The sequence below is a fragment of the Thermobia domestica genome, unplaced genomic scaffold (assembly GCF_964235325.1).
Source record: "Thermobia domestica unplaced genomic scaffold, izTheDome1.hap1.1 HAP1_SCAFFOLD_444, whole genome shotgun sequence".
In the NCBI taxonomy this organism is placed as follows: Eukaryota; Metazoa; Arthropoda; class Insecta; order Zygentoma; family Lepismatidae; genus Thermobia; species Thermobia domestica.
Genome location: NW_027656154.1, coordinates 3320 through 30640, shown reverse-complemented (window position 1 = coordinate 30640; position 27321 = coordinate 3320). Strand labels below are relative to the sequence as shown.

Here is a 27321-nt window from a genome sequence, read left to right as displayed (position 1 = left end):
TGTGCTAAGTAGGCTTTGTGGTGGAGAAACGCCGTGTAGTGGGTTTTCTCGGGGTTCTGTTTCCTCCCACTTTCTTCATTCCACTATTTCATTCATTTCTCATGGTCACCGTATCCCTTAGCCTCGGTGCAGAATCGAGGGACCTTAAACTGAATATTTCATTTTATTTCACCAAGCCCAAGGACATCGATACAAGAACAAGATAAAGATTGGATATGCAAGACGAATTGCATAGTAATCTTGCTCTTGCCCTTGTTTTGGTGATCACCAAGTAGCGATGAGCATATTTTCTTGCTTTCCGTATAGTATGAAAGACCATAATCAAAATCACACTTGGTCTTCATTTGTACCGATGAGGCGAGCATTCTTGGCTCTTGTATAGCATGAAAGATCACCAAGACTACGAAATGCAGGACCAAGACTTGACTGCAAGACAAAGGATAAGACGCAGTATTGATGACCAAGACCCAGGGAGCGAATTGTTTGAATTTCATTTGTTGGGCTGAAAGTGATGAAATAAAATTAGTACTTTGTAATTAAGTATCAAACTGTATTTTTAAATTTTAAATTACAAAATTCATATTATGTATCTTCTTACGTGCAACTATATATACTGTAAAATACGTTTTAATTACCAAGAAAGAAAAATCAAAGTGGCACGGGTCCCGGAATCATAAGAACCTATTTTGGAATGAAAGTTGAAGACTCGGAAAAAATCACAGGTGTTCTCCTGTTTCCTCAGCCCTTATCATTGTAGTTAAACGATTTCCTTTTGTCTCCGCCAAGAGACTCTTGCTATTGCCTTCCGAGAAGACCCCCTGCCGTCCAAGTAGGTGAGAACACTGACCTTGAATAAAAATTTCGTCACATAGAACTAAAGCAAGAAAAAAAATAAACTTCTCTCACGTCGGACATTGGTATCAGTTATAAAAATAAATAACCAAACCTCAAAAGTGCCAAATATTCATTAACATGCATATACAAATCCACCGCTTGATCTAGCTAGTGGTTAACGTGTAAGACTTCGGTACACGTGGTCCGGGTTTAATTCCCAATGGGAGTGTTTTTTGGCATTCACCCAGTGTCATGACCATAGTGCTCTCAAACGGATCGGGTTGACCCGACCCAACCCGACTCGGATCGGGTCAGCTAGGGTCGGGTTGGGTCAATCGGGTCAGCTCGGGTCGGGTTGTCGGGTCAGGTCAATGAGGTCGGATCACGGTTCGGGTCGGGTCGGTCTTCAACCCGACCCGACCCGACCCGTTGAGAGCACTACTTGGAAGGCACACCCATCTTGTATTCGTAACATCAGATAACTGTGTGTGTGATGTTTCTGGTGTCTGCATTCTTTGCTCAATTATGTTATTGAACAACGTAACATGCTTGTTAACAAGTGTAATTTTAGGGTGCCACTTCTCAAGCGACTATCTGGGTTTTTTGTTTCTTTCAGAAATAATGTTCCGGGGGGGCATACTTAGTATTCCGAGGGAGCAAAAATGATACTATTCTATTTATAAATGTTTTATTTTCGTCTGCTCCGGGGAGCACTCTCAGAGCTCCGGGGGGAAGTGCTCACCCCAAAACCAGCTCTGGAAGAAATACTGTTTACTACCGGTTGAGAATATCCTGTGGGCAACAACAATGAGAATGTTTCGAATTCCAAAGCAGCGTTCAAATTCAGTGCAAAATTTTGCTCAAATTTTTCGTTTTCGAATTCCAAGTTCTCCGCGTATTGAGGTGTTTGGGTCCCGGAGATAATACAATATATGAGTTTAAATAGACCTATACAGTATGTACAGATCTTTCTATAAAGTTCTGGAACACTTTTGAAGGCAGAATATATATGCGTGTATAACAAGTTTTAGTCCCATTTCATTTTAGAGAGACAAAACAAAAAACTTCATGAAAATTAGTTAAGAAAGTAATGAAATCAAGAACTTACATTTAATAACCAGTGACCACGCTAGAGGGAAAAATGGGGTATATGCTTTCCCTCGGTAGGATCGTCCGTCCCCTCGACTGCCACCTACCGACATGTTGTGTTGTAACGTAGGTCAAGCAATACAAAACTAATATTTTCGATATATGAAAAATAGCTGGCCCCCAAAAATGTCTTCTCCTCCGTCTGCACCCCATAAGAAATTAAAACTGGTATCGTGACTGCTTATAAATTATTACATTAACTATCAAGCAGTTAAATGGTTAATGTACTCGACTTTTGTGCGCGGATTATTCTGGTTCGAGTTCCCAGAACTCGACATTGAACTGCAGGCCCAACTTTATACAGCAGAATATTGGTGGTGGCAAAATAAATAAAGTATGTTGCTCTTAAAATTCCTCAAACGAAAATTTTTAATAGAAGTCAATGAATCAAATTTGTAAAGTCCTCCGTCAATCCACCCATTAATACGGAATGTATCAAAAGTCCAAGATCGTAGGTCAACTTCATTCTGCGTAAAGGTGCAAAGAAATGGAAAAAGAAGATAGGAATAGATGGTTTTCAATCTGAAATGGTGGAACTTTTAAAATTGCATCATCCATTTGGACTCCACACTGGTAAGACATTCTATACTACAATGAATACGCAATACCAGTTCAGCAGGCTGCTTTCTTGGACCCTCAAAATACCAACAATTCACTTCACCACCTTTATCATTATTTTACATTGTAAAACAAGGTTGAATTTTACTGTTTGAACAAATAAACAAACAGTAAAGTGTGTGTGTTTTTTCTTTAGTACCACATTAAAAAATATATATATCAAACGTAAAAATAAAGCACAAAAATGTTTATGTTTTTGTTTGTTTCTTAAATCAAAAATGCTTTAAAATGTAATGTACGAATACTATTTTTTAAAAATCTTCCGGGGAGGCCCACAAACCTCTCGCTTTCCTGAGGTTATTCCATACAACCCGGTAGTTTGTCTTCTCTAAAGTTTATGTGCTGCTGACGCCTTGGTAGATTGCACTCATCCTTCACGTTGGTGATTTACGTAACACGTTCGAAAGTGCTTTTCTACAATAAAATAAATTATTAAGTCAGTGACGACTCCAGAAAGACATCCAAACTTGTGAACTTGGCTCAATCGGACTGGAGCTCAATAGCGGAGCACCAAGCCAAAATGGATAATAATCCAGAGTCCGAGTGCGAATGAGCGCAAAGCCTAATAAGATTACAAAAAAACAAACACGTGTGAGTTCGAGCTCCATTCAGGAGAGTAAGCCCAAGCCCTTTGTGAGCGCGAAATCGAGCAAACATGAGCTCCATTGAGTGATGTTTGAGATAGCATGAGCCTCATTAAAAATAGTGACGATGAGCTCGCACGTGCCCGATTCAGCTCCGTCTGCCAAATGGTCATGTCTGCAAACATAACCAGTGGTGATTCTCTCATTTCATATTAAACATTTCAATACTTTCATTTGACACTTTCTTATGTTTTTTTTATTAATTTTTAATGTTTTCACATAAATTAGTAGAAGAGATTCACGTAGTTTTCACGTTTTTGCTGTCTTTAATATTGTCCAGTAGCTATCTTATAATGCTCTCTTTCCTCTTCGTTTTTACCTTGTAACCACATTCCTGGTAAAATAACCTGTTCTCGTATAATATACTAACCAGTATTTTATACTTACACCACTAATATTGTTCTCTTCTTTGCATCTTTTACGAATGCTTTCCCATTGCTTTTTCTTTCATTCAGCTGCTTGAATTCTCACTTAACACCTTACATGGGCTAGGTTATGGTTTTGCACATTCACTTCTCGTGGATTCATGCCAAATCAAACAACTGGCAACACTTGTTATATTCTATTCCTACATCGTTTTCTCTATTCCACCTACCTCGTTTTCTCCTTTTTTTGTTTGTTGCTCATCTTGTTCTCTTTCTTCTGGGTCTGATCGTAAAGGCCCGCTCCTACCTTATACATCAGCGAGTCAGAAATTACTGCTCTAAATATTCACATTTCAAACGTTTCCATTAGTGTTGTTAAAATTCGAATAATTCATTATTCTATTATTCGACTAATGGGTTATTCGAATATCGAAAACGAATATTCAGAGATTCGTATAACAGCAGGAAAAAATATTTGAATATTTGTTCGAATAACCAATATTCGAACAATTTTAACACCACTAATTTTTATCCCTCTTTCTAATTCCATCTTCTGTTCCGTATAATACAACACTACACTTGAAACATTTTGTAAATATTTTTCTTTCAACGGAAGAAATCTACTTTTAATATATATATACAGGGTGGTCGTGCATCAATGACGGAAAATTCGGGAGATGAATCTACAGGTAAAAACAAGCAAAAAATGTCATATGAACATTGGGTGAATGCGGCTTCGTTTGGACGCTAGAGGCGTCTGAAATGTCATCTTCTGAGGCGGCAATTCGCAATATCGCAAAAACGGAGAGAAATACGAATGTCGGGTCAAAAGATATCAAAGGAAACACCATCCGAAGAATCCAATTATGCATAAGTGATGGCGAAACAGTGGCGGCGCTAGAGAGGGGCACAAAGAAAGTGAATGAAACATGGAGAAAAGTGAACAATTTACACTGAAAAATTGTAGGAGGAGATATTACTTGGAACATGCAGCAACAAATGTTAATGAACAAAGGCAACAATGGCTACGCTGTACGGACACTATGGGAGGCGGAATGTAGGAATACAGTATCTTTGTAACGGAAAGAAATAGGAATGTCAGGTCAAAAGATATCAAAGGAAACCCCATCCGAAGAATCCAATTATGCGCACGTACTGCGGAACATTGGCTGCGCATGGGAGCTACAAAGAAACTGTTAAACACTCTTAGTGATGATACATGCAGATCGTGCAAAACACGTACGGAAGATGAGGCTCAGTGTACTGTAGAAACAAGAGGTATTGTACTTACCGTGGGCAACATAATGTTCTCTTAAAGATAGTGTTCAATATGTCCTCCTTGTTCTTCGAGACAGACGATGGCGTAAGAATTCTCTGACTTTTGGCAATAACGCTGGCGTTTGCCGTAGTGTGGCAAATGTAGCTCATACACGCTAGCGAAGATCTTCAATGCTATGCACGGGCCGTGTATACACGAGAGTCTTCACGTAACCCCCCAGGAAAAAGTCTAGGGTATTCAAATCGGATGAACGTGCGGGCCATGCTCCTTTGCTTCCACGATCTATCTACCTGCGTGGAAATGTTTCGTTCAGATATGCACAAATAGTGTGACATGAATGGGAAGGGACGCCATCATGCATAAACCACATACACTGTCGTGTCCTCAGTGGCACGTTTTTAAGTAGAATAGGTCGGCCCTAGGTCAGAAACTGGAGATACGATATTGCTTGCATTCAATCGTAGTGGTAAGAAGTGTTATTTCACAACGTCGTCATCAATAATACCAGCCAACACATGCAATTGGAAACGTTGATGATGCTTCGTTTCTACAATTGCATGTGGGTTGTTGGGTGACCATCGATGGTCATTGTGGACATTTGTGATACCATCCCGTATGAATGCCTCATCCGAGAACAAGATCTATGCTAGAGCTTTTCTCCTCGTTTCATTCACTTTCTTTGTGCTGCTTGGGCCGCCACTGCTTGGCCATTACTTATGCATAATTTCTTTCTTTGGATGGGTGTTCCTTTGAAATCTTCTTACCCGACATTCCTATTTCTCTTCGTTACACAGATACTGTACTGTATTCCTACATTCCGCCTCCCATAGTGTCCGTACAGCGTAGCCATTGTTGCCTTCCTTCATTAACATTTGTTGCTGCATGTTCCAAGTAAAATCCCCTCCTACAATTTTTCAGTGTAAATTGTTCACTTTTCTCCATGTTTCATTCACTTTCTTTGTGTCCCTCTCTAGCGCCGCCACTGTTTCGCCATCACTTATGCATAATTGGATTCTTCGGATGGTGTTTCCTTTGATATCTTTCGACCCGACATTCGTATTTCTCTCCGTTCTTGCGATATTGCAAATTGCCGCCTCGGAAGGTGACATTTCAGACGCCTCTAGCGTCCAAACGAAGCCGCATTCACCCAATGTTCATATGACCTTTTTTTGCTTGTTTTTACCTGTAGATTCATCTCCCGAATTTTCCGTCATTGATGCACGGCCACCCTGTATAATATCCCACACATGGATCTGTTTACTAACAAGCAACACGACGACAGGAACCTCAGCACTACCGCCACACTGGAACAGATATAAAACCAGGAGGACCTCCGCAACTAGTATCAGTCTGCGGCTGCTTACCTCCACTTGCTCAGCTTGCCTGGAGCTTTGAGAGAGGATTCTAATCCAAAGCCTCTAGCTTGCTCGGAGTTCTAGACATCCTTTCCTACCAACTTAGCTTGTTTGGGGTTCTGTTGGGATTCCTAACCTCAGTCACTCAGCTTGCGTGGAACATTTTGGGCTTTAACCTCACTGCTTGCGTGCAGCACTGGGGACCCTAAATCCACTCCATTTAGCTTGCTCTGAACTCTGTAGAGTTCCTCCCTAGGCTACTCGCGCTTTGCGATACAATATTTTACCCAAGTATTAGAGAATTTTACATCATAGTGATAACGTAATAAAACTTGATAGCGGGAGGAAACGATTCGAGAGTATAATTTAGTTCTATCTACACCTGCATAAGCAGAACTTTAAATATCCTTTAAAACCTAATAAACTCATAATTTTGTTAACTAAAATTACGAAAATTTTAATAACTAACAGTGTTTTAGCCTTGCACATACAGACGAAAAGGAAACCCACTTTTCTTGCATTACAACAAGAAACCTTTCTTCACTCCTACGGCCGTTCAAATAGCAAAAATAAATGAGTTTACGAAACAATAACTTTACAGAAATATTTACATGGTTTCCTACCGCAAAAAAATCATTAGTGTATTTTCTTTAATAGTCACTGCAGTCACACAAAAGAACACAAAGAGGAATTTACTAAAACATTATTTCCGGAATATGCAAATATTTTGATGTTCATGTTATATTCGTAATGGGGAAGAATGGCAGAAAGACGGGGGGATATACCTTTAACAAAAAAAAAAAAAAGAAAGAAAGAAAAAGGAAAGAATGAGACATTGATTCAGCTCGTTTGACAGAAAATGTAAAAAAAAGAGACAACATGGCTCATATAAGATTGTTGGAAAGGAGACAAAAAGAAAAACATAAACAAAAAAAGGAGGGTTCCAACCCGCACATTTTAAGAAAATTGGACTGGCTCATAAGTACAAGTTGAAACTACTCACGAAAATGTCGCTAATATGTTAACTTAAATTGCAGCCATAACCATGAAACAAGTGAAGACAAAAACGTCTGGGACCAACACTGCTATTTTCTCTGAAAGAAAAAAAACAACGAAAGTCCTTTCTGTTTCTTATCTAAAGAAAAGAATCTACAATGGGGTTCAGAATTTTTCTTCAGAAAGTAGTAGTTTCTGTCATTAAATCGTTTTTTTTTTCCTAAATATTTTCTTTCTTTTGCTGTTTCAAAAGACATTTTATATATATGAAGAAAAAATAAATAAAACAGTAAGCACAGAACGCAAAGTATGGTTCGTTAAAAAAAAGCGATGTATATATATTAGTTCCTTAAATGTTTATGTGTTCGTCTTTTAATTGTAAAGAAGAAATTACTGAGACACATAACATAACTGTTTAATTGGAAGCATTCTAACTAGGGAAATGCTTATGTATATACACAAGTAGATACCCCAACTGGGACAGTCCTCTACATTCTATCTGTCTCTTGTCACTCTTTCTTAGAAAGACTCAAAATCATTTCAACCGTAAATTAAATGAGCTAAATATGACTCTTGAGAATGTATACAGCTTGAGCGAAGTAAACTAATACACACACAAAAGTACTAATTAGCGTGGCTCTTAAGACATAACGCTGTATATGATCTCTTATGTCAGACTCCATCAAATAGAAAATAGTTCATTTGAGAGCTTCTTCTATATCATTAGACAATGACTGGTAGCAAAATGCCATCAGAGATTGTATAAATCGAATACATTTCTTCTTAAAGTTTTTACGGTAGGTCTACATTCAACATCTGAATAGTCTCTCAAATGACACTTACAAATCGCTATAAAATGAACGAAACAGCATTAAGAAAACTTAATTACATTCACCTTAAAATCAATGGATAGAAAATTTTATATTTACGTATGCGCGAATTTATTTTCTCTGATTGGTTATAATGTGCCGCGATACCGTAGTTGATAAGGCATCTATCTAGCAATTAAGCGGTCCGTATTCTATCCTGGAAGGCGAAAAATTGTTTTCATTCTACCCATGAGACGTTAATCTACAGCTTAACGTAGTGGGATCCACATGAGTTCCCACGAGAATCGAACTCGGGTCTCCCACACTGGAGGTGCGTGCGATAACCATACAACCACGAGGGACCTCAGTAGGGTCGTGTTGTATGTGTGTAGATCCAAGAAGGTGATTATTACTGAAGTAATAATAAATAACTGTTGAACGCATGTGTCACTTTTCGTGATTGGTTTAGATAGTGTAAAAGTATTTTACAATATAGTAATCCTTTATAGAGTGAAATATTTATACCTTCCATTTAACATAATAAAAATTTATTAAAGCTACTTGCAACATCTGTTGTGAGTAAAGGGGAAAAATACAGTTTTTGAGTATTCTTATATATATAAACGTGAATCTTTCTTTGTTTGTCCTATTAATAAATTCACCTCGTTGACTTGGCATATTTCTAGGTAATTATCAAAAAGACTGTAGCCTAGAAGAGACCAGAGTTATTTACATTTTCAATGCATATCTTAAGAGGGAACGGGAAAGGTTGAAATCGGTGAAAGTGGTTTAAAATGTTTGTCAAAAATAGAGTATCTTAAAAGCCCCCCAAGTTACGGAGGTATAACTCAGTATATAAACCTCATTAAAAATAATTGCAAATGTACGAGAGTTTCGAACATTCAGCTTCTACAGAGGAAAGGGGCAAGGGGCATACAAACTGCTGTGTAAAAGAAATGCAACTTCTTATATTTTACCCGAGCAACGCTGGGTAATAATCAGGGTTGTAGTTGAGGGTATACAACGGTATAGACTCTATACCCTCTGCTTAATCTTTGCCATTAGAGTATCCTTCTGCTTCAAGGCACTTTTGTTTTCTTTATATACTTATTTATTTATTTAATTGGGTCATAACGCCATTGGAAAAATGTATATATCACTTTCTTTTCTTTTCTATTCTATTCTTAGCTGCTGTTCAAGTGTATCGATCGTGAAAAAAAAAAAAAATCCTAACTACAAGAGAAAAGGAAGAGGGTGGGAAGAAAAAATGGAAATATTATGCTAGCTCTGTCTTTGTTCAACTTCGTCTTGTCTTGATCAGTGAATATCAGTACGAAACCTTTGTTTAATAACTGTGATGTTCGTATTTCCATTTTACTCCTCAACACAATCTTCTTAATTCGTTCTGGTACAGGGGGCACGGTTTTGTCTGTTTCTTCTTGTGCTCTATTCCTGTCAATTGGCCTCTTTCGCGCGTATCTATATCCATTTATGTTATCAATGGAGTGACTTGTTTAATATCATCAAGAAAATAGTACAAAATGCTTTTAGAATACGTATATAAAACAGTATCGCAGCCTTCATATTTTTAGTGGAATTATTAATACATGCGCTTTTATATTGTTTATTGATGCAAAAATGCCTTCTCTACTGTCATATACGTCTTTTATGTCAATCATAGATTTCACATGACAGCGTACACTCTACAAAAATCTTAGGACTGCAGCATACTTCATCAGCTAGTTGGTTATAAAACCAACCTGGACACGTGGCTGAAGATCGGGAAACGTATAAGTAAAAAATTTCCAGCCCCAAACTTGAGGGGTAAATAAAAAAAGAAAAAAAGAAAAAGAAAAAACGAACAAAAATCTTCCTATTAGTCCTAGGACCGGCCGACAGGCAATATATTATTATTATTATTATTATTATTATTATTATTATTATTATTATTATTATTATTATTATTATTATTATTATACAAATATTGGCATTACTTTGCGGCCAAAAAGATAATAGGAAAACATGTTAGAAAAGTTCTCGCTATTCTCCATATCTCCAAAACTATTAGGTGGAAAACATCGATATCTTGTGAAGGCTGACGATAAGATAAAATTTTACGAAATGTGATCCCTAATTTCGACGGAGGTGAGTATTGACGCAAGTTCAGTAAAAACCGGATTTGCGTCAACAACTAATTTGAAACCAGAAGAAAACTGTTTGTTTGTTTGAGTTGAACGTCCCACGTTTATGCCTGGCTGGTTAAGGGAAACGGGACTCACTAATTACAGTGGAATTCAAACCACTTTTTCGTTCAACTGTATCCCCATCGGGAATCGAACCCGGAACCACGCACACCAAAGGCAAGCGTGCTAGCCACTAGGCTAAGCGGGGGTCCAGAGAAGGAAATTGTATATACATGTATATATTATCCATTAACCTTACTCTTCCGTGTGAAGAATGCCACGTTCAGGTAGCATTAGATTAAATCACATATATCGTGAAAACCTTACAGGCCATATGCGGTCCGCGGGCTGCCTATTCGTCAGCTCTGATATACACTGTCGTTTGTTTGATCCTTATGTTTTGTATTCCAAAGCACAGTTACTGTCTTTATACAAATTCCCAATACTTCATATCAGCAAATTATGATAAAAATTAACTTTCTCTAATAATCTTTAGTAATAAACAGCAAACGTCTCTAGTTTGTGTGTCATGCTAATCCAAATAATATACAGTCACGTTAATAGATGTCACTACTTGCACTATTGCTTGTCTAAAGGCTGATTTACACAGGGTGCCATGCTCCGTCCCGTGCCATGGCCGTGACAATTCACTCATACTATGTTGTGACGTGCAGTCCCACCCGCTACTGCTTTTTTATACTATTTTCCAAGATGGATTGCAAGGAGGGTCAACTTCGTGCCGCTTCGAGTACGCCGAGAAAAGCCGAAGCATCGCGGCAGTTAAGTTGCGATCGGAGTAGTTTCTCTTTAAGTCGACCTGTTGGGGCACGGCATGGGAACGGCACAGTATGTGTGAATTAACATTAATTCTACGACAAAGTCCTCGCATTATTGCATAAATGTGGTATGAGTTCGGGCTGGTTGGTTAGCAAATTCAAAATAATAATAATAATAATAATAATAATAATAATAATAATAATAATAATAATAATAATAATAATTATTATTATTATTATTATTATTATTATTATTATTATTATTATTATTATATGGTATTTTGTATTGTTATGTATTAGACTTTTATGAAGCAAGTAATGTGGCTCTATTTCTCAGCCCCACTTGTAATGAGGCCCCTGTTATCCATTCCCGCTTTAATGGATCCCCTGTTTCCCAGCCCTGCTTGTAATGGGCCCTTGTTTCCATTTAGCTATCCATTAGGTCCATAAATTAGCATATAGCATACATTCAAACCTAAAAAACGGCGACATGTTGTCGCTTAAAAAGAAAGTTTGACGTATAAAGGGCCCCTTTCAATAGCTTAGGGCCCCATCAAACCTAAATCCGGCCCTGTCTATAGTGTACAAGGGAACTCAAAGCTTAGGCGGAATAATTACTGGTTATTTTGAAGCATAATTATTCCCTAAAACACATACAGAGTATACGCTACAAAAGACAGCCTGCATTTTAATTGAAATCAGGAGAAAGAATTTCCTTTTCAACAAAATTGGCTTGCTTTTGCCGTTTGTAATTCTGATGTATTTTTTTTTTATTATTTGCAAAGGTAAGGTCGGCGATAGGATAGCTGTAATAATACATTTTAAATAGGTATACGGCATATTTTCAATGGAATAAACCGCATAATGATATACATTCCTTTTATCCTTCACCTATTTGTATTACTGCGGTTGCTCTTCGTTAATTGTTCAACTCGCATCACAGTCATAAAACTAACAGCTAGTGACACAGTTTCATACTTGGAAATAGAGAGTTATTGGCTGGGGAATATAGAACGTAGAAATACCCACCTCCCTCTGCTCGTTCTGAGTCGCAAAATGACCGGATGAATCTGCATGGTAGTCGACGAGTATCCACTCGGGTTTTATGTCGAATCAACCACAGTGACCACACAAGGCCATTCTCTAGGCCACCGAGTGACCAAACCTAATTAACCCTCCCTGAAAACAATCCCAACACACCAGCACACACACACATACACACACTTTTTTTTTCTATTTCTGTTTTGTTTTTGCTTTACCGTGAAACTCCCAAAAGAATATCTATTCGTGACACATATCAATGTTTCACATCACTGGGCAAGATTTTTCTACATTGAAAAGTTTAAATAAACGGCTCTATCTACCATGTGAAGTGAAAATGTATTATTACCTTATTCTTTAGAGAGTTTTAAATTGAAAAGCATAGTCAATGTTAAATAAAATAAGATAAACTATTGACTTAGAAATACATAAAAGAAAAAAAAACACTATACATCTCTGTGCCAGTACGAAACCACCATTTACACATACTAATCCTCGTGTAGACATTGTAAATTAGATTAAATTAAGATTGTATCGTGTGCAATATGAGAACTGTATGCTATCTTTGTGCGTTAATATATATAGTTATTCAAGAGTACGAATCAGTCCACATACGAAAGTAGAACTGTAGGAATTAGAGTATTGGAATAGTTCTTTTTTGACTCTTCTGGATGAAATGTCCCAGTCTCTTTCCTCAGTAGCATGACCATTTAGAAGTACTGCCAGGACTGAACCTCTTATGCCATTCAAAAATACTGGAATCGAGCAAGGCACCTCTCCCCTATAAACCTTTATCAATATATTTCTCCTAGAGTTTTGCCTTAACGCACACAGAACTTGATAATCCCTCTTTGTTCCATGATTGAAATGGTGATGAAGTTATCAGAACACCAGTTCATACTTACGAGGAAACCGATTCAAGTGTGACATGAAATTGTGGACGGGTTTATACGCAAACGAAGTATTTTTGTGTACAATTAAACCCATTAGAGGGGGGGGGGGAAACCTCGTTCTCAACCGTTCCGGAGATATAGAAGAATGACGGAAAGGCTGGTGCTCCTATATTTTGCGAAGTTTTGAATATATAAAATAATACAAGTAAAACAGACTTTTAAAAATGAAGAATTCCTTCATCCACGAAATTTAGTAATACGTCGTCTTAGACATGAGGATTGCAGAACCGAAGAGTCCATAAAAATTCTAGGGGAAGAATGTTTTGGAGGGGAAAGGCGAAAATAACGGAGTTCAATTGTTGCCTGAAATAGGCGTGTAAGGTATCTATGTAATAGGTTTATTGGTACGCTAAATCGAATAAAAGTATCATCAGGTCAAATAGGATAAAAATATAAAAAATGGTGGACGTTTTCAACAACATGTGTTTAAGTTTCATATTATTTGATTTATTTTTCTATAGCGCTTTTGCACAAAATATGATCTTGTATTTGTGCTCACATAATAACATCACTGTTTCTTTGGCAATATAATTAATACCTTCTCATATCACTTTTTCTCATTTTATACGAACTAAAGACATGATATAGACCCTATTAGCAAGTAATTTCATACAGTTTTGTTCTTCGTGTCAATGGCGTTTGTTATTCCTCATTGCTCCTTCTTTTTCCGGCCCCGGTAAGAGCTACGCCATTCACCTCAACATTCAACAATACTTTTATTCGCTCTGGTGGATTTTTCGTAACGTTTAAATGCAATTTCCAAACATATTCACTTGCAACATAGCCGAAAATCAACAAAATATCGGAGCACCAGCTTTTCGCCTTACTCCTCTACAGTTGGGTATCTCCGGAACGGTTGAGATCGAGGATTTTTCCCCTTAATGGAATTAATTGTTCACAAAAACACTTCGAATGCGCATAAACTCGTCCACAATTTCGTGTCACACTTGAATCAGTTTCCTCGTTAGCCGCGTCAGGCGCTACCCTACACTGGCAAACCGGGTAAGCTAAAATTTGCTGCGCATTTCCAGGGTCACACGGAATTATGAAAAACTTTCGTGCCAAAACTAATTTCGCAGCAAGCGGCGACGCCTCCTTCCAACCGCTCCCTCAGATATCTTATAATGTGGATCATGTAATATAATGCTGTCTTTTCAGTATATAAAAATAGCTTCTCCTCCAAAACTCTCTTTGCTTCTCTACTTGTCCCCTCCCACCGTAAGAAAATAAAACTACTGTCGTCACTGTTGAGTAGTAGTTGTAATAGGGAATTATTAATTAGAATTATCTTAATTCATAAACCCTATCATCAGTAGTTACAGATGATGTACAAAATATGTAAACGTTTTCCGGTTTATAATTAAAGCATCGAATAAGAAGCAAAGTGAATGTATCAGAGGTTAGCTTTCTAAACACAATAATAGGTAGGGCGAAATACGTTATTTCAACGGACGCATGGATCACTTCACCAATTGCTTTGCCCTTTGCTGCAATTCTATTTTCAAGAGCTATATTCGACTTTCAAGTAAATACCAAACATTGTATTACATATTGTTTTCCCTAACGGTAGGCAGCTCGTACTTGAGCCACTACACACAAAAAAATTACATAATTATTAAATACAGAAGACAATAGTTACAAACAATTACATTCAATCTTCAAAGCAGCTATTGTGATCTCTCCGATATATAAATTACTATCATAGCTCTCATCTTGAACATATCTTTCGTTTCTCTCACTTCTAACTCTGATCATTTTAGTTGGAGAATTTTTATTATAGTACCGGTACTATATGTAATTACTCATACGTAATACGGTATACATATTATATATATATATATATATATATATATATATATATATATATATATATATACGGTCTTCATCTTAACCAAGGGCTCTAGCACAACAGGCCTGTGAGGCCTTTATCGGCGGGTGTAGGTGAGAACTGTACTGTCAAAAGAAGTTTTTATTATTTTTTTTTTCAAGTTTTGGCAAGTGCTTTATCAATAAAGTTGTACGAAAGTTTAATGCTGCTATGATTTCTCATATTCTCTGTCATGTGATTTAGTGCATTTGCATTACTAGTGATTATATGCGATAATTTCCGTCAATTCATGAGAAGTTTTTTTTAAATTTAATGTCCCATACTTGTTAGATGAATAATAAATAAAAGTGTATGGTAATGGGAGAATTACTAGATTAGGATTACGATTTAGATTTCTGGGTTTTCGGCGTCTAAGGCTCGTCACGTTTTGAAGGATGACGTCCCTCGGCGAGCACACTATCCGGGGAAAGGGAAGGAAGAAAGGATTGGAGAAGGAAGGAAGCGGCCTGGGACCTATAAGTTAGGTACCATCCCGGCATATGCCTGGTGTGAATGAGGAAAACCCAGGAAACCTCATTCAGGGTAGCTGGCCTGAAAAAGCGTTTTACACTTTTTCGAGCGAGTGGCCCCACCGGGAATCGAACCCGGGACCACTCGCACCGAAGGCGAGAGCGTTAGTGACTATGCTACGCTGGGAGAATTACTAGAGTGAAGATAAAGTAAACGGGAAGAGGAACTCTATGAAAATTCATCGATAAAGTATTACTTATCATTACGAACTGACATGACTTGGGATCTAACTGGAGATCCTTCATACTAGAATCACGCTCTCTATACTACGGAATCGTTCGATAGGCCAGTTTGAAGATGTAATGGAGGTAAAGAGACGCTCCAGCATTGCTTCTAAAGACGGGAGTTACACATACTCATAAGAAGTTTAATTCAAGAAATAATCGCGTTATTTCTAAGTAACACTTGGCAAATATATTAGAATTCCGTTCCTCCTTTCTTCATATACGGTAAATGTGTCTAATTTCGCAACATTTTGAGTAAAATAAATAAAGGTGAGTGTATTTCTCATTCCAAAATAAATTTTGCGCGTAATCCTTAGTATATTTAAAGCTTTGTTACACATATTGAGGACAACACTGAAAGGTTGAAATAAACAAAGAAAACTGATAAACTAATACAGTGGTTCTCAACTGATGTGTCGCGACTCACTGGTGTGTCACGCAGTCTCCTAAGGTGTGTCGCGAGATTTCAGAATTTTAAAAATCATGAAGAATTTAATAATAATCAGTTAAAATCGTGATAGACTGTACAAATCGACACCTCCAATGGTAGCAATAATGCTCAGTACTATATAGAGTCATTACAAAAACTAATTGGTTTCACTATTATAATAGATATTACTGTTGTATATTTATAATAAAAATATCAAACAAATGTGTCATGGAAGTTCAGTAAAGTGTGTCGTCAGTCAGAAAAGGTTGAGAACCACTGAACTAAATGATAGTCACTTGTGAAATTAGTCGCAGTACACCCCTAACCTTGCAATAGATATTCTTATTTTCACAGAATAATCTTTTTTACATTTTTCTTTATAAACAAATCACTCTGAGAATTACGTTGACACATTCTCCTAGTGGCTTCTTATGCTTATGCATTGAATGATATATTGAGAATAATATATAAGAATGGATTACATGATCCAAAGAACAGCAGGAAATAGCTCTCAATCATTCCGGGCGCGAGAGGTTTTTGTATTGAGTTCAACTCAACTCAATACAAAAACCTCCCTCGCCCGGAATGATTGAGAGCTAATTCTTGCTGCTCTTTGGATCATGTAATCCATTCTTATATATATATATATATATATATATATATATATATATATATATATATATATATATATATATATATATATACACGTCATGTAAAGGGTATCTTTATAATATGTCAAGAATAAAACAATTTTTTCATGCTATATACTCAGATCACTAATCATCTCGTCACTTGCCTTTTCAAGACTGCTCAAAGCTTTATCCTAATTTTCATATATACGTGCTCACTGTACTTTTCACGAGATCTCCAAAAAGAATTTTTCCGTGTTGAGATTGGAAAGAATGAAAAGAAAAAGTAATAAACTACCAGGTTTGGATGTCAGTTATCTGATAGTGCTTCCGACTTTTGACATCAATTAAGACATTCCAAATAACACATTTGACATTCCGGACGTCAAGAATTTCTATATTTATGACAGCTCTTGTTTCAAATATATATATACATACGCTTTTCACACACACGTGTTCAATCATTTCTTACATCGCTTGCAACGTAAACTCAACCTTCGTTTCTCCTTGTCTCTCGTGTAACCAAAATCATCCGTCAAAAGTAGAGAAGGTATTTTTTTTCCTTTTAGAGTGAAATTTGTTCGGAGGGGTCAATTATTCGGATCTGTGAACACGAGGGGGATAGAGTGAGATAGGACATATATTTTTTTAGGCAGCGCTGTCGCTTACATGTCATAAAAGAATGTACAAGATTGGTGGCTGCAAAAATTAGCTGCATGTCTTTCCACACCTCGTGGAATTTCTGTCTCTCTCTCTCTCTCTCTCTCTTAAGCGTGGGTGACTAGAAAGCTGTGGAAAAAGGGTAGTGGTAGGGTGATGTTTGTCAGAAGCATATAAAGTATCCCTCTGTAAGTTAACACCGTAACTAAAAATGTGCAAAAAAAATCTCGCCCCAATGAAAACGTATAGCGTGCAAAAGAAAATGAAGAACGTTAATTTATTTGAATTTTAACAGTAGACCAAATATTAGAAACGAGAATATGTACACACATGAATTATCTCTGCACGCTCTTCATGCGAGCGCTGAGCGGTATCAAATGTTTGACAGGAAAAATTCCATGTTGAATTACTATAACGTAGTTCTTTTTTCTGCACCTAACAGACGATAATACACACGATAACAATTATATTCTGCGAGTAACGTGTCACCAAAAAAGTAGTAAAGAAGCCCACGGTAGCACATGATTCTACTGACGCAATATTTTTTTTGTATTATTTTATTAAAGGACAAAGAAAAATACCTTAAATTAGTTATAAATTTGAACGTGGTGGTTCTCACATTTGAAAGAGATTGCTATGTATAGTTCATTTCCCCCATAAGTTTAAATTAGACCAAATTAAACGAAATAACTACTTTCATGTCCTATAATTATTTCTCTAGGCTAAAGGTAGGGGGCGTAAGTGGGGTCCGCGGCGCAAATAATCAATTGCTCGGTAATGAATTGAGCATCTCGATGGTGGTTGGTGATGCAATATCTTCTTGTGCTTGTCTCGGGGCTTACTTGGGTAGTTGAAGGTACTTGCTGAAAGGAAGGCTCTCCCCCCAATCTCAAAAACCCTGCATAAACTACAGCCCTGCATAAACTATAGCAAGTAGAGGTCTTCACGGGCCGGAATTTTTAGCCCGGCCCGTGAATTCATAATGTGAGGCCCGACCCGAGTCCGAAATATGTTTTAGCATTTAGGCTCGAGCTCGCCCAGAGCTTGTGTGTTAATAAAATGATCCCGAAATAAGGCCGAATTACAAAAACTTTATAATTAACGCAAAATTGTATTTTTATTTTAGAGCAATTAAAAGTTTAATTTTTGCAGTTGTGCTAAGTTCTCTAGAAAGAATGGTCCAACGTCCAATGGTACAGTATATGTATAAAGTTAAGCCCGAGAAATATAGTTGTATATCATAAAAAAATATAAATGTAATAAAGGAGTAAATGATCTCAATAAATTCAACGAATTAGCCTATGTAGGGAAATAAAGAAAGACATTAAGCTGGAATACAGAGCGTTCATACAAGAGTCTGAAAATAACATTAATAACAATACTAATGAATTATGGAACTTTATAAAGACTGATCGTGGAACTTAAGTTCTGATAACACTAAACATCTTCCTGAAGGGAGGAATTAAATTATGAGAGACGCGAACTTTATCATAATGATGAAACAGCCAATGCTTTAGCACAGTATTTCTCGTCAGTATATGTGCCAGATAAAGGTGTCACTAACATTCCTACAAACAATTTATTAACTTATGTAAATAAAAAAAAAAACTAGAGTCACTTAGCATTGAGGAAATCACTCAATCTGAAGTAGAAATGGCAATAAAAAAATTAAAGCCCAGAATTGCTGCTGGCCCTGATGGAATACTTCCATGTATTGTAAAGGGCGTATATATACACACATTTACATATCCGCTAAGAATTGCATTCAACGTCGCTTTAAAACCATGCGTTTTTCCGGATAAATGGAAATCATCGATAGTTTGCCCTATACCAAAAACCAATAATACATAGGAAATAAATAACTACCGGCCCATCTCAATTTTACCTAATTTTGCAAAGATATTTGAGCAAATCCTATACCGACGGATAATTGACCACATCCAACCCGTAACCTCACAATATCAACATGGCTTTACTCCACACAAATCTACAACAAAAAACCTTGCATTTATCACAGACTTTATAGCAAACTCGTTAGATGTAGGATGTCAGGCTGATGTAATATATTTAGATGTTGAAAAGGCGTTTGACAGAGTCAATCACAAAGCACTATTGCATAAGCTAGGTGAATATAATTTCTCTTCTCCCTTGATCAAGTTCTTTTCATCATATTTAAATAATCGTAAACAAACTGTTATCTACAAAGAACTTAAATCAACTGATTATATTGCATATTCTGGAATTCTCCAGGGCTCTAATCTAGGTCCGTTATTGTTCTTCTTATTCATTAACGATCTCCCTGATCATATATTATTGAGTAACAAATTGCTTTTTGCTGATGACCTCAAAATATACGGTAAGATAAAGACCATCCATGACTGTTTCAATTTACAACGTGACATGGAAAATATTGCTAATTGGTGTTCTCTTAACAAACTTAATGTAAACATAAACAAATATAACATTTTATCATTTACCAAAGACAAAAGTCAAATAAAGGTTAATTACTCAATGAATCAGATCTTGCTAAATAGATTAAATTCAGTCAAAGATCTTGGAGTTACATTTGATACGAAACTGACATTTAATAACCATATAGAGAACATAATGAATCTCTCAAGTTGTTAGGGTTCATAATTAGAACTGGAAATGGAATTTAACAATATTGCCATTCTAACAAAATGTATTATTCCCATGTCCGATCAAAACTGGAATATGCTGCTGTGATCTGGAACCCATCACAACAGCAATACCGACACCAACTGGAAAAGACCGATCTAAATTTATCAAATACTTGAAGTACAAGCAAACTGGAATCTATCCATATTATGAAAATTTATCTAACATTAATAGACAACTTCTGTATCCCTACACTTGAACAAAGGCGAAATGAGATAGATATGAGTTTTCTCCATAAAATAGTACAAAATGACTTTAATTGTACGGATTCTATCAACAGTAAATTTTCATGTCCTGACACTTAAAAATCGTCCTGATAACCCTGGCCGGTTCTATTGCAAAAAAAGCAAGGACTAACGTATTATTGAAATCACCAATCTGGAGAATGTGTTCTAGTTACAACAAAATATGTATCGAACACAAAGAAATTGACATAAATGAAATCTGTGTTTAAGAAAACTATTGTAAAAGTATTAGGTAATACACTAACACTATAATTGGGCTTATGCCTGTTGTGTTGACGGCAAATAAATAAATAAATAAATTTTTACGGCCCGGGCCCGAATTGATATATGCCTTGTAGATCCGAGCCCGTACAGACCTCTAATAGCAAGTCACCTGTGGCGCCTCCGAACAATTCCGATTTCCTAACCCATTCCCCGCTCCACGCGTCGATTCACTGATTTGCTGATTGGACTTTGGATTCAGTCTTGCTTGTGGAATTCTGTTTTACTGTGTACATATGGCAGATAGATAAACATTTAATGGACAAGTTATATAGAGAGAGTCATTAAAATATATTTGCTCTCTAATTTGCTCATAGAAGTGTGAAAAAATATATCTAATGCAAAATTCAGATACATTACTGGTTGCTTCGATAGACCCAATCACACACCAGAGGACAATTGTAAAAATAGTGCTTCGGCCAATTTAAAGTCTCTTCCGGTACCTTCGGACTCAGAAAATGCAATCAAGGATGAATTCTCCTATTAGTAGTTTATAATATGATGGCAAAATTATTGTTAGAATTTGACTATGACAATGATGATGATGATGTCTCGAAATAAAACTAGTTATCACCAGTGGAGATGAAATCGTCTGGAACAGCCGAAAATTACGTCACCAAGAAAGAATCTATAGTCCAGAAGGTATAACGTCGTTCGCTTCCCAAGCTTGGACCTGCCCGTCACTGGGAGTGTGCTAAGAGATTAGCCAATCACCACCATCCGTCTACTGCGCTCAGCGAGCCATGAGTAACCAAAGTTGGCCACTCCCCATAAACGTCACTACAACTTATCGCGGGAAGCCAACGACGTTATACCTTCCGTACTATACTTGCTGACAAACTAGCAGGAGCCAACACATTCGAGTTGATGAAAAAAATTAAATGAAATTTTTGAGTTTTACGTCCCACGGTTATGCCGGCTAGGCTAAAGGAGATGGTGATGATGAGAAATGAATGAAATGGTGGAATGAAGAAATTGGGAGGAAACGGGAGAACCCCGAAGAAACCCACGCACACGGTGTTTGTCCATCACAAAGTTTACTTGGCGGGAGAAGGGTTTGAACCCGCGACCCCATGCACCAGACATTCGAGATGATCTGTTTCATGATATTGCATGTTAGAAGTTCCCTGTTTCTGATACATTTCGCCAATCACTGTTTGAGATTGGTTTAAGACACTCCTATCCTTGGACCAAGACAACCAGTGATCCAAGACAACCTATATTTGGAACGCTAAATCAATTTAAAAATTAAAAAAAAAAAAAAAAACGCTTCTCGATATCATTTTCCATTTTTGCTCTACGGAAATCAGTATAAGTTAATTTCAGTCAATTTCGATTTCGGTAGAGTGTCAGGTAGTGATGATATTTTCTTTTGACACGCTGAACCGATTGCACGAAACAACTTGTCATCTGTCACTGTTTTCGTTCTATGGCGAGCAACGCTGAAACCAGAAAAGGTTGATTTCTGCTACTTTCATATGATAGTTATAGCGTTATATTAATATAGTGTAGCCTAAGGTATGGCGTATAATCATGGAACGCTGAATCGATTGCAGAAAAACCGCTTCTTGAAATCTTCTACCGTTATTGCTCTGGAATATTAAAATCAGAAGTACTAGTAAATTTCAACTACTTCTAGTTTTGGTAGACTGTTACTGATGGTGACTGTATGTTCCCTTGAGGCGCTAAATCGATAGCAAAAAGACAATTGTCGCTATCTGCTATCGTATTTGTTCTACGCCGAAAATTGTTGAAACCGAAAATAGTTAATTTCAACCACTTCCGGTTTGAGTAATAGGTTAATGGAAGTGATGGAACCTTTTCCTGGGACGCTGAATCGATTGCAAGAAAGCGCTTCTCGAAATCTCTTCCGTTATTGCTCTAATAATAATAATAATAATAATAATAATAAAACACTACACTAAAACACATAACAATGTTTCAGTATGTCTTTAAATACTATGGTTAACATAAAACTTATTCTCAGATTCTCAGAATTTGAAGTAAACAATGTTTAATGCTCACTTCACAACTCTCACACGATTCGATTTTCGAAGTTTAGTTACCGCGCGGTACATTATTTTCTCCGAAGCTTGAAAATACATTTTGTAAAGAAACAAGCAAAATATAGCATTCACAGGTATACAGGGTGTATCAAAAGTCCGATTCCATAGGCCAACTCTCTCATGAGTAAAGATACGAAGAAAATGGAAAGAGAGGAAGGGTCCTTGGAAATAGGCAGTTTTCAGTCTAAATTGGTGGAATTTTTCCTATCACCACAGCCATTTGGAATCCACACTGGTAATACATCCTATGTTAAATGGAAAAGCAACGCTGCAAGTTCAGCAGGGTGTTCTCTTGGCCCTCTTCATAACAATAATACAATATTGTTAGGAAACGAATTCGAAATGCTCTAAGTTCTCTTACACAATAATATGCACGTTCCTCCTATCACTTTTGCGTGTCCTTACGTTCCGTTCGTACATTGCGTGTCCTTACATTCCGTTCGAACATCGCATGTCTTTACGTTCCGTTCGAACATTGCGTGACCTTACGTTCCGTTCCAACACTGTGTTTTCTTAAGTTCCGTTCGAACATTGCATGTCCTTGCGTTTCGTTCGAACATCCTTAGCTTAACATAGGGTGTCAACGACTGGTGCGATTGAAACAAAATAGCATTTTAGATTGACTGGTGCGATTGAAAACTAGCTATTTCCAACAACATTTCCATCTATCTTTCTTCTTTTTTCTGTACCTTTACTCATAACAAAGTTGGCCTATGATCCCATACTTTTGATACACCCGGTATATCAAAATTGTTTTAAATCAAACTAGCATAAATTGTGTTTCTCGATTTCAGAAATTTAAAATCTTTTCTGTGTCTGTCTGATACAAGATATACCTATTTTTAACTGTGACCTAAGGAGTGACCTGGAAACAACGGAAATACACTCTAAACAATTACGATCACATTACCGATTACCGTCAATTTTGGCTGCCAACCGATTACCCTAAAATTTACGCTATTAGTGTTAAAGTTATGATAATATGACATAAAAACCTCCTTTTATGGCCTATAACCATCAATTTTACAGTAATACCGCAAATTTTAGGGTAATCGTTTGGCAGACAGAATTAACGGTAATCGGTCAGTAAATGTGACCTATAATTTTTTACAGTGTACATGTGAAATTACTTTAGAGTAGGCTTGCCATACGTCCAGGTTTGGCCGGGACAGTTCCGGTTTCAGAGTAATCCCGGTGTCCCGCCTGGTTGTCGAAATGTCCCGGTCAGTGTAGGAAAGCTATCTTTATCCATGGAGAGAGACAAATCAAGTGCCATTGATATTGCAGGTGCACTCCAAAAATTAAAAGAAAATCTGGAAGAAAAAAGAAACTATAATTTTGTTCCGATTAGAGCAAAAAGCCTTCCATACAAAATGACTTCAAAACATTTTATGAGCTGTGTATATCTTACATAGAACTTTGAGAGAACAATTTTGGCGATGTCAATGACTCCATCTGCAAAAAAAAAAAAAATAAATAAATAAATAAAAAATAAATAAATAAATAAATAAAAAATAAAAAATAAAAAAATAAAATAAAATAAATAAATAAATAATAATAATCTGTTGGGATAATATAGAAGAAAGCTCAGGAAAGACAAACTAAAATGTTGGTAAAGCCATGATTTGGCTTTTGATGAACTTTTTGACGAAGTTGTTGTTGCTAAAAAATTTTGAACTTTTAAAGTAGAAACCTGGGAAAGAGAAAAGAAAGAAAACAAAAAACTATCGAGTGCAGAAGAATGGATGCAACTATGATCTTGAAGCTTTGCTGGCGTCTACTATTAATCCAATGTTCTCGGGATTGCTGCCAGAGTAGGTGTTGCTGTGCTGAGCTTTCGTTACCATACAGCGGCAACATCTTCAGAGCTATGTGTTGAAGTGTGCTGGTCGTACAGATTATATAGTGGTCTTTAAGAATCGCTGTGTTCCTATTGGTTGTTTATGTTGGCCAATGGCGTGCTCTGATTTTGCTGGTGGAAACTGCTCTCTGATTGGCTGATGGTTCTTTTCGTACTGAGAAGCTGGAACCAGATGTCAGGTAGATGATAACCTTCGTCTCTGTTGATGGATGGCTTGTATGTACGGATGAATAAAGATTCATGTATTTTCCTGTCCCAGAACTGTTTACATTTCTTTAGTACTTCAATTTGGTCCCACATGGCCGTATGATTGTATTGTATGCAGTGTTCGGCTATTGCAGATTTTTCGGGTTGTTTAAGTCTGGTGTGTCGCTGGTGTTCTTTCATTCTATCTTCAATATTCCTTCCTGTTTCACCTATGTAAGTGGCGTTACATTCACAGGTGATCCTATAGATGCCTGGTGTCTTTAATCCCAATAAGTCTTTTGCACTTGGTAGTAAACTTCTGATCTTCGGTGGAGGGCAGTGTACAGTCTTGATGTTGAATTTCTTCAATAGTCTTGCTAGTTGGTTGGAGGTTTTTCCCATATATGGAATAAGTGCAATGTTTTCCTTGTCTGCCGTGTTGAGGACTCCAGACACTCCGCCGAACAAAAGGGAAGTTGTTATCTCGATTGGCCTTCCTACTACGATGCAGAGACCAAAGTATCATTCCAGATTTCCCCAAGGTAACCAGTCACATCAAGTCACAGAAGCCACAACGGGTCCTTATCAGGGCCAGCCACGCTCTAGTCAGGGAACAGATACAGGAACTTCACAGAAGACTAGACCAGCACGACAGGGAAATGAAACACCTACTTCTGTATCTATCGACAGTGCTCCACACCTGGGACTGGGAATTTGTAGATTCCATCACGTATGCATATGGTAGCAGGCAGCATGAATTACACACAGTTCATCTTAAGAAGAAATTCGAAAAGCTTAACCGAAGACAAAACCCTGAACCGTCTCATCCGAGCAGAGAAAAAGCAGTGGTGAATCTCTCCAGCAAAAGACTAAGTGAAGCAGCTACAAGTCTTCTATGCAAAGGCCTGAAATTCGCTCCAACACCTAAACACATTCCCATCACGGAAACTGTAAGCGGTATTGAACAAGCAATAAAACACTTAGACCAAGAAGCAGCAGACCACATACGCACACAAGCCGTTACGGTCCTTATGAGGGCCAAGCAGCAGAAGCCGAAATACAACCTATCCAGAGAAGAAAGGAAAGCCCTCAATGACCTACGAGCTGATGACAGCATCATAATATTACCAGCAGACAAGGGGAATGCGACCGTCATTCTCAACAGGGAAGACTACCACTCCAAATTAACAAGCCTACTGGAAGATCCAGCATATAGAAAAATTGACAGAGATCCAACCAAGGCCATCGAAAAGAAAACCTCCAGATTAATACAAAGTTCCAGTCTGAATGAAGAAGAAAAGAAGAGGCTTAAACCTTCCGGTTCAATACCACCAAGGATTTATGGCCTTCCGAAGATACACAAGAAAGAAGTTCCATTACGACCCATAGTTAACACCATAGGAGGCCCCACGTACAGCCTGGCCAAGAAATTAACAGGACTGCTACAGCCACTAACAGGAGAGTGTACACACCATATCAGAAACTCCAGCCATTTCGTACAACTGCTACAGAGCATCAAGACAAACGCAGATGACATACTCGTCAGCTTTGATGTGGTTTCTCTCTTTACGAGGGTACCACTGGAAGATTCTATTAAACTCCTGGAATCGCACTTCAGCAAGGATATAGTACATCTCTTCAGACACACCCTAACATCTACCTACTTCAGTTACCAAGACAATTTCTTTGAACAAAGTGATGGTGTAGCAATGGGCTCTCCTCTCTCTCCAGTAATAGCGAACTTCTATATGGAGTATTTTGAACACAAAGCGCTAGAAACAGCAACATACAAACCTACAGTATTCTACAGATATGTAGACGACACATTCGTCATATGGCCCCATGGCAGACAGAAACTCGACGAATTCATGCAGCATCTGAATTCTATACACCGCAACATCCAGTTCACAATGGAAACAGAAACAGAAGGAAGACTCCCGTTCCTGGACGTACTCGTATACAAGAAGCCAGATGGAAGTCTAGGCCATTCAATCTACAGGAAACCCACACACACTGATCTCTACCTCGATGCTACCAGTTTTCATCATCCTGCACAGAAGATGGGGGTGTTAAATACTCTAATACACAGAGCATACCAAATAGCAGATCCAGATAATATAAGCACAGAACTGTCTCACCTGGAAACAGTATTCAAATTCAACGGATATTCATCGAAACAGATCAACACAGCCATGAGAAAATACAGTAGCAGAGATTGCACCACAAAAGAGGACAACACGGCAGACAAGGAAAACATTGCACTTATTCCATATATGGGAAAAACCTCCAACCAACTAGCAAGACTATTGAAGAAATTCAACATCAAGACTGTACACTGCCCTCCACCGAAGATCAGAAGTTTACTACCAAGTGCAAAAGACTTATTGGGATTAAAGACACCAGGCATCTATAGGATCACCTGTGAATGTAACGCCACTTACATAGGTGAAACAGGAAGGAATATTGAAGATAGAATGAAAGAACACCAGCGACACACCAGACTTAAACAACCCGAAAAATCTGCAATAGCCGAACACTGCATACAATACAATCATACGGCCATGTGGGACCAAATTGAAGTACTAAAGAAATGTAAACAGTTCTGGGACAGGAAAATACATGAATCTTTATTCATCCGTACATACAAGCCATCCATCAACAGAGACGAAGGTTATCATCT

The 27321-nt window shown here is 37.4% G+C and overlaps 1 protein-coding gene across 1 annotated transcript in view; it reads left to right on the top strand.

The window, feature by feature from the left end:
• The window catches only part of LOC145676865 (uncharacterized), a gene marked incomplete at its 3' end in the record, with an annotated part of 38898 nt that extends 12793 nt beyond the window's left edge, over positions 1–26105 (top strand). Inside the window, exon 2 of the mRNA XM_081747657.1 lies at positions 25086–26105. Coding sequence (XP_081603783.1) covers positions 25086–26105 — 1020 coding nt within the window. The remainder of the gene's footprint in view (positions 1–25085) is intronic.
• Positions 26106–27321: the final 1216 nt, after the last annotated feature.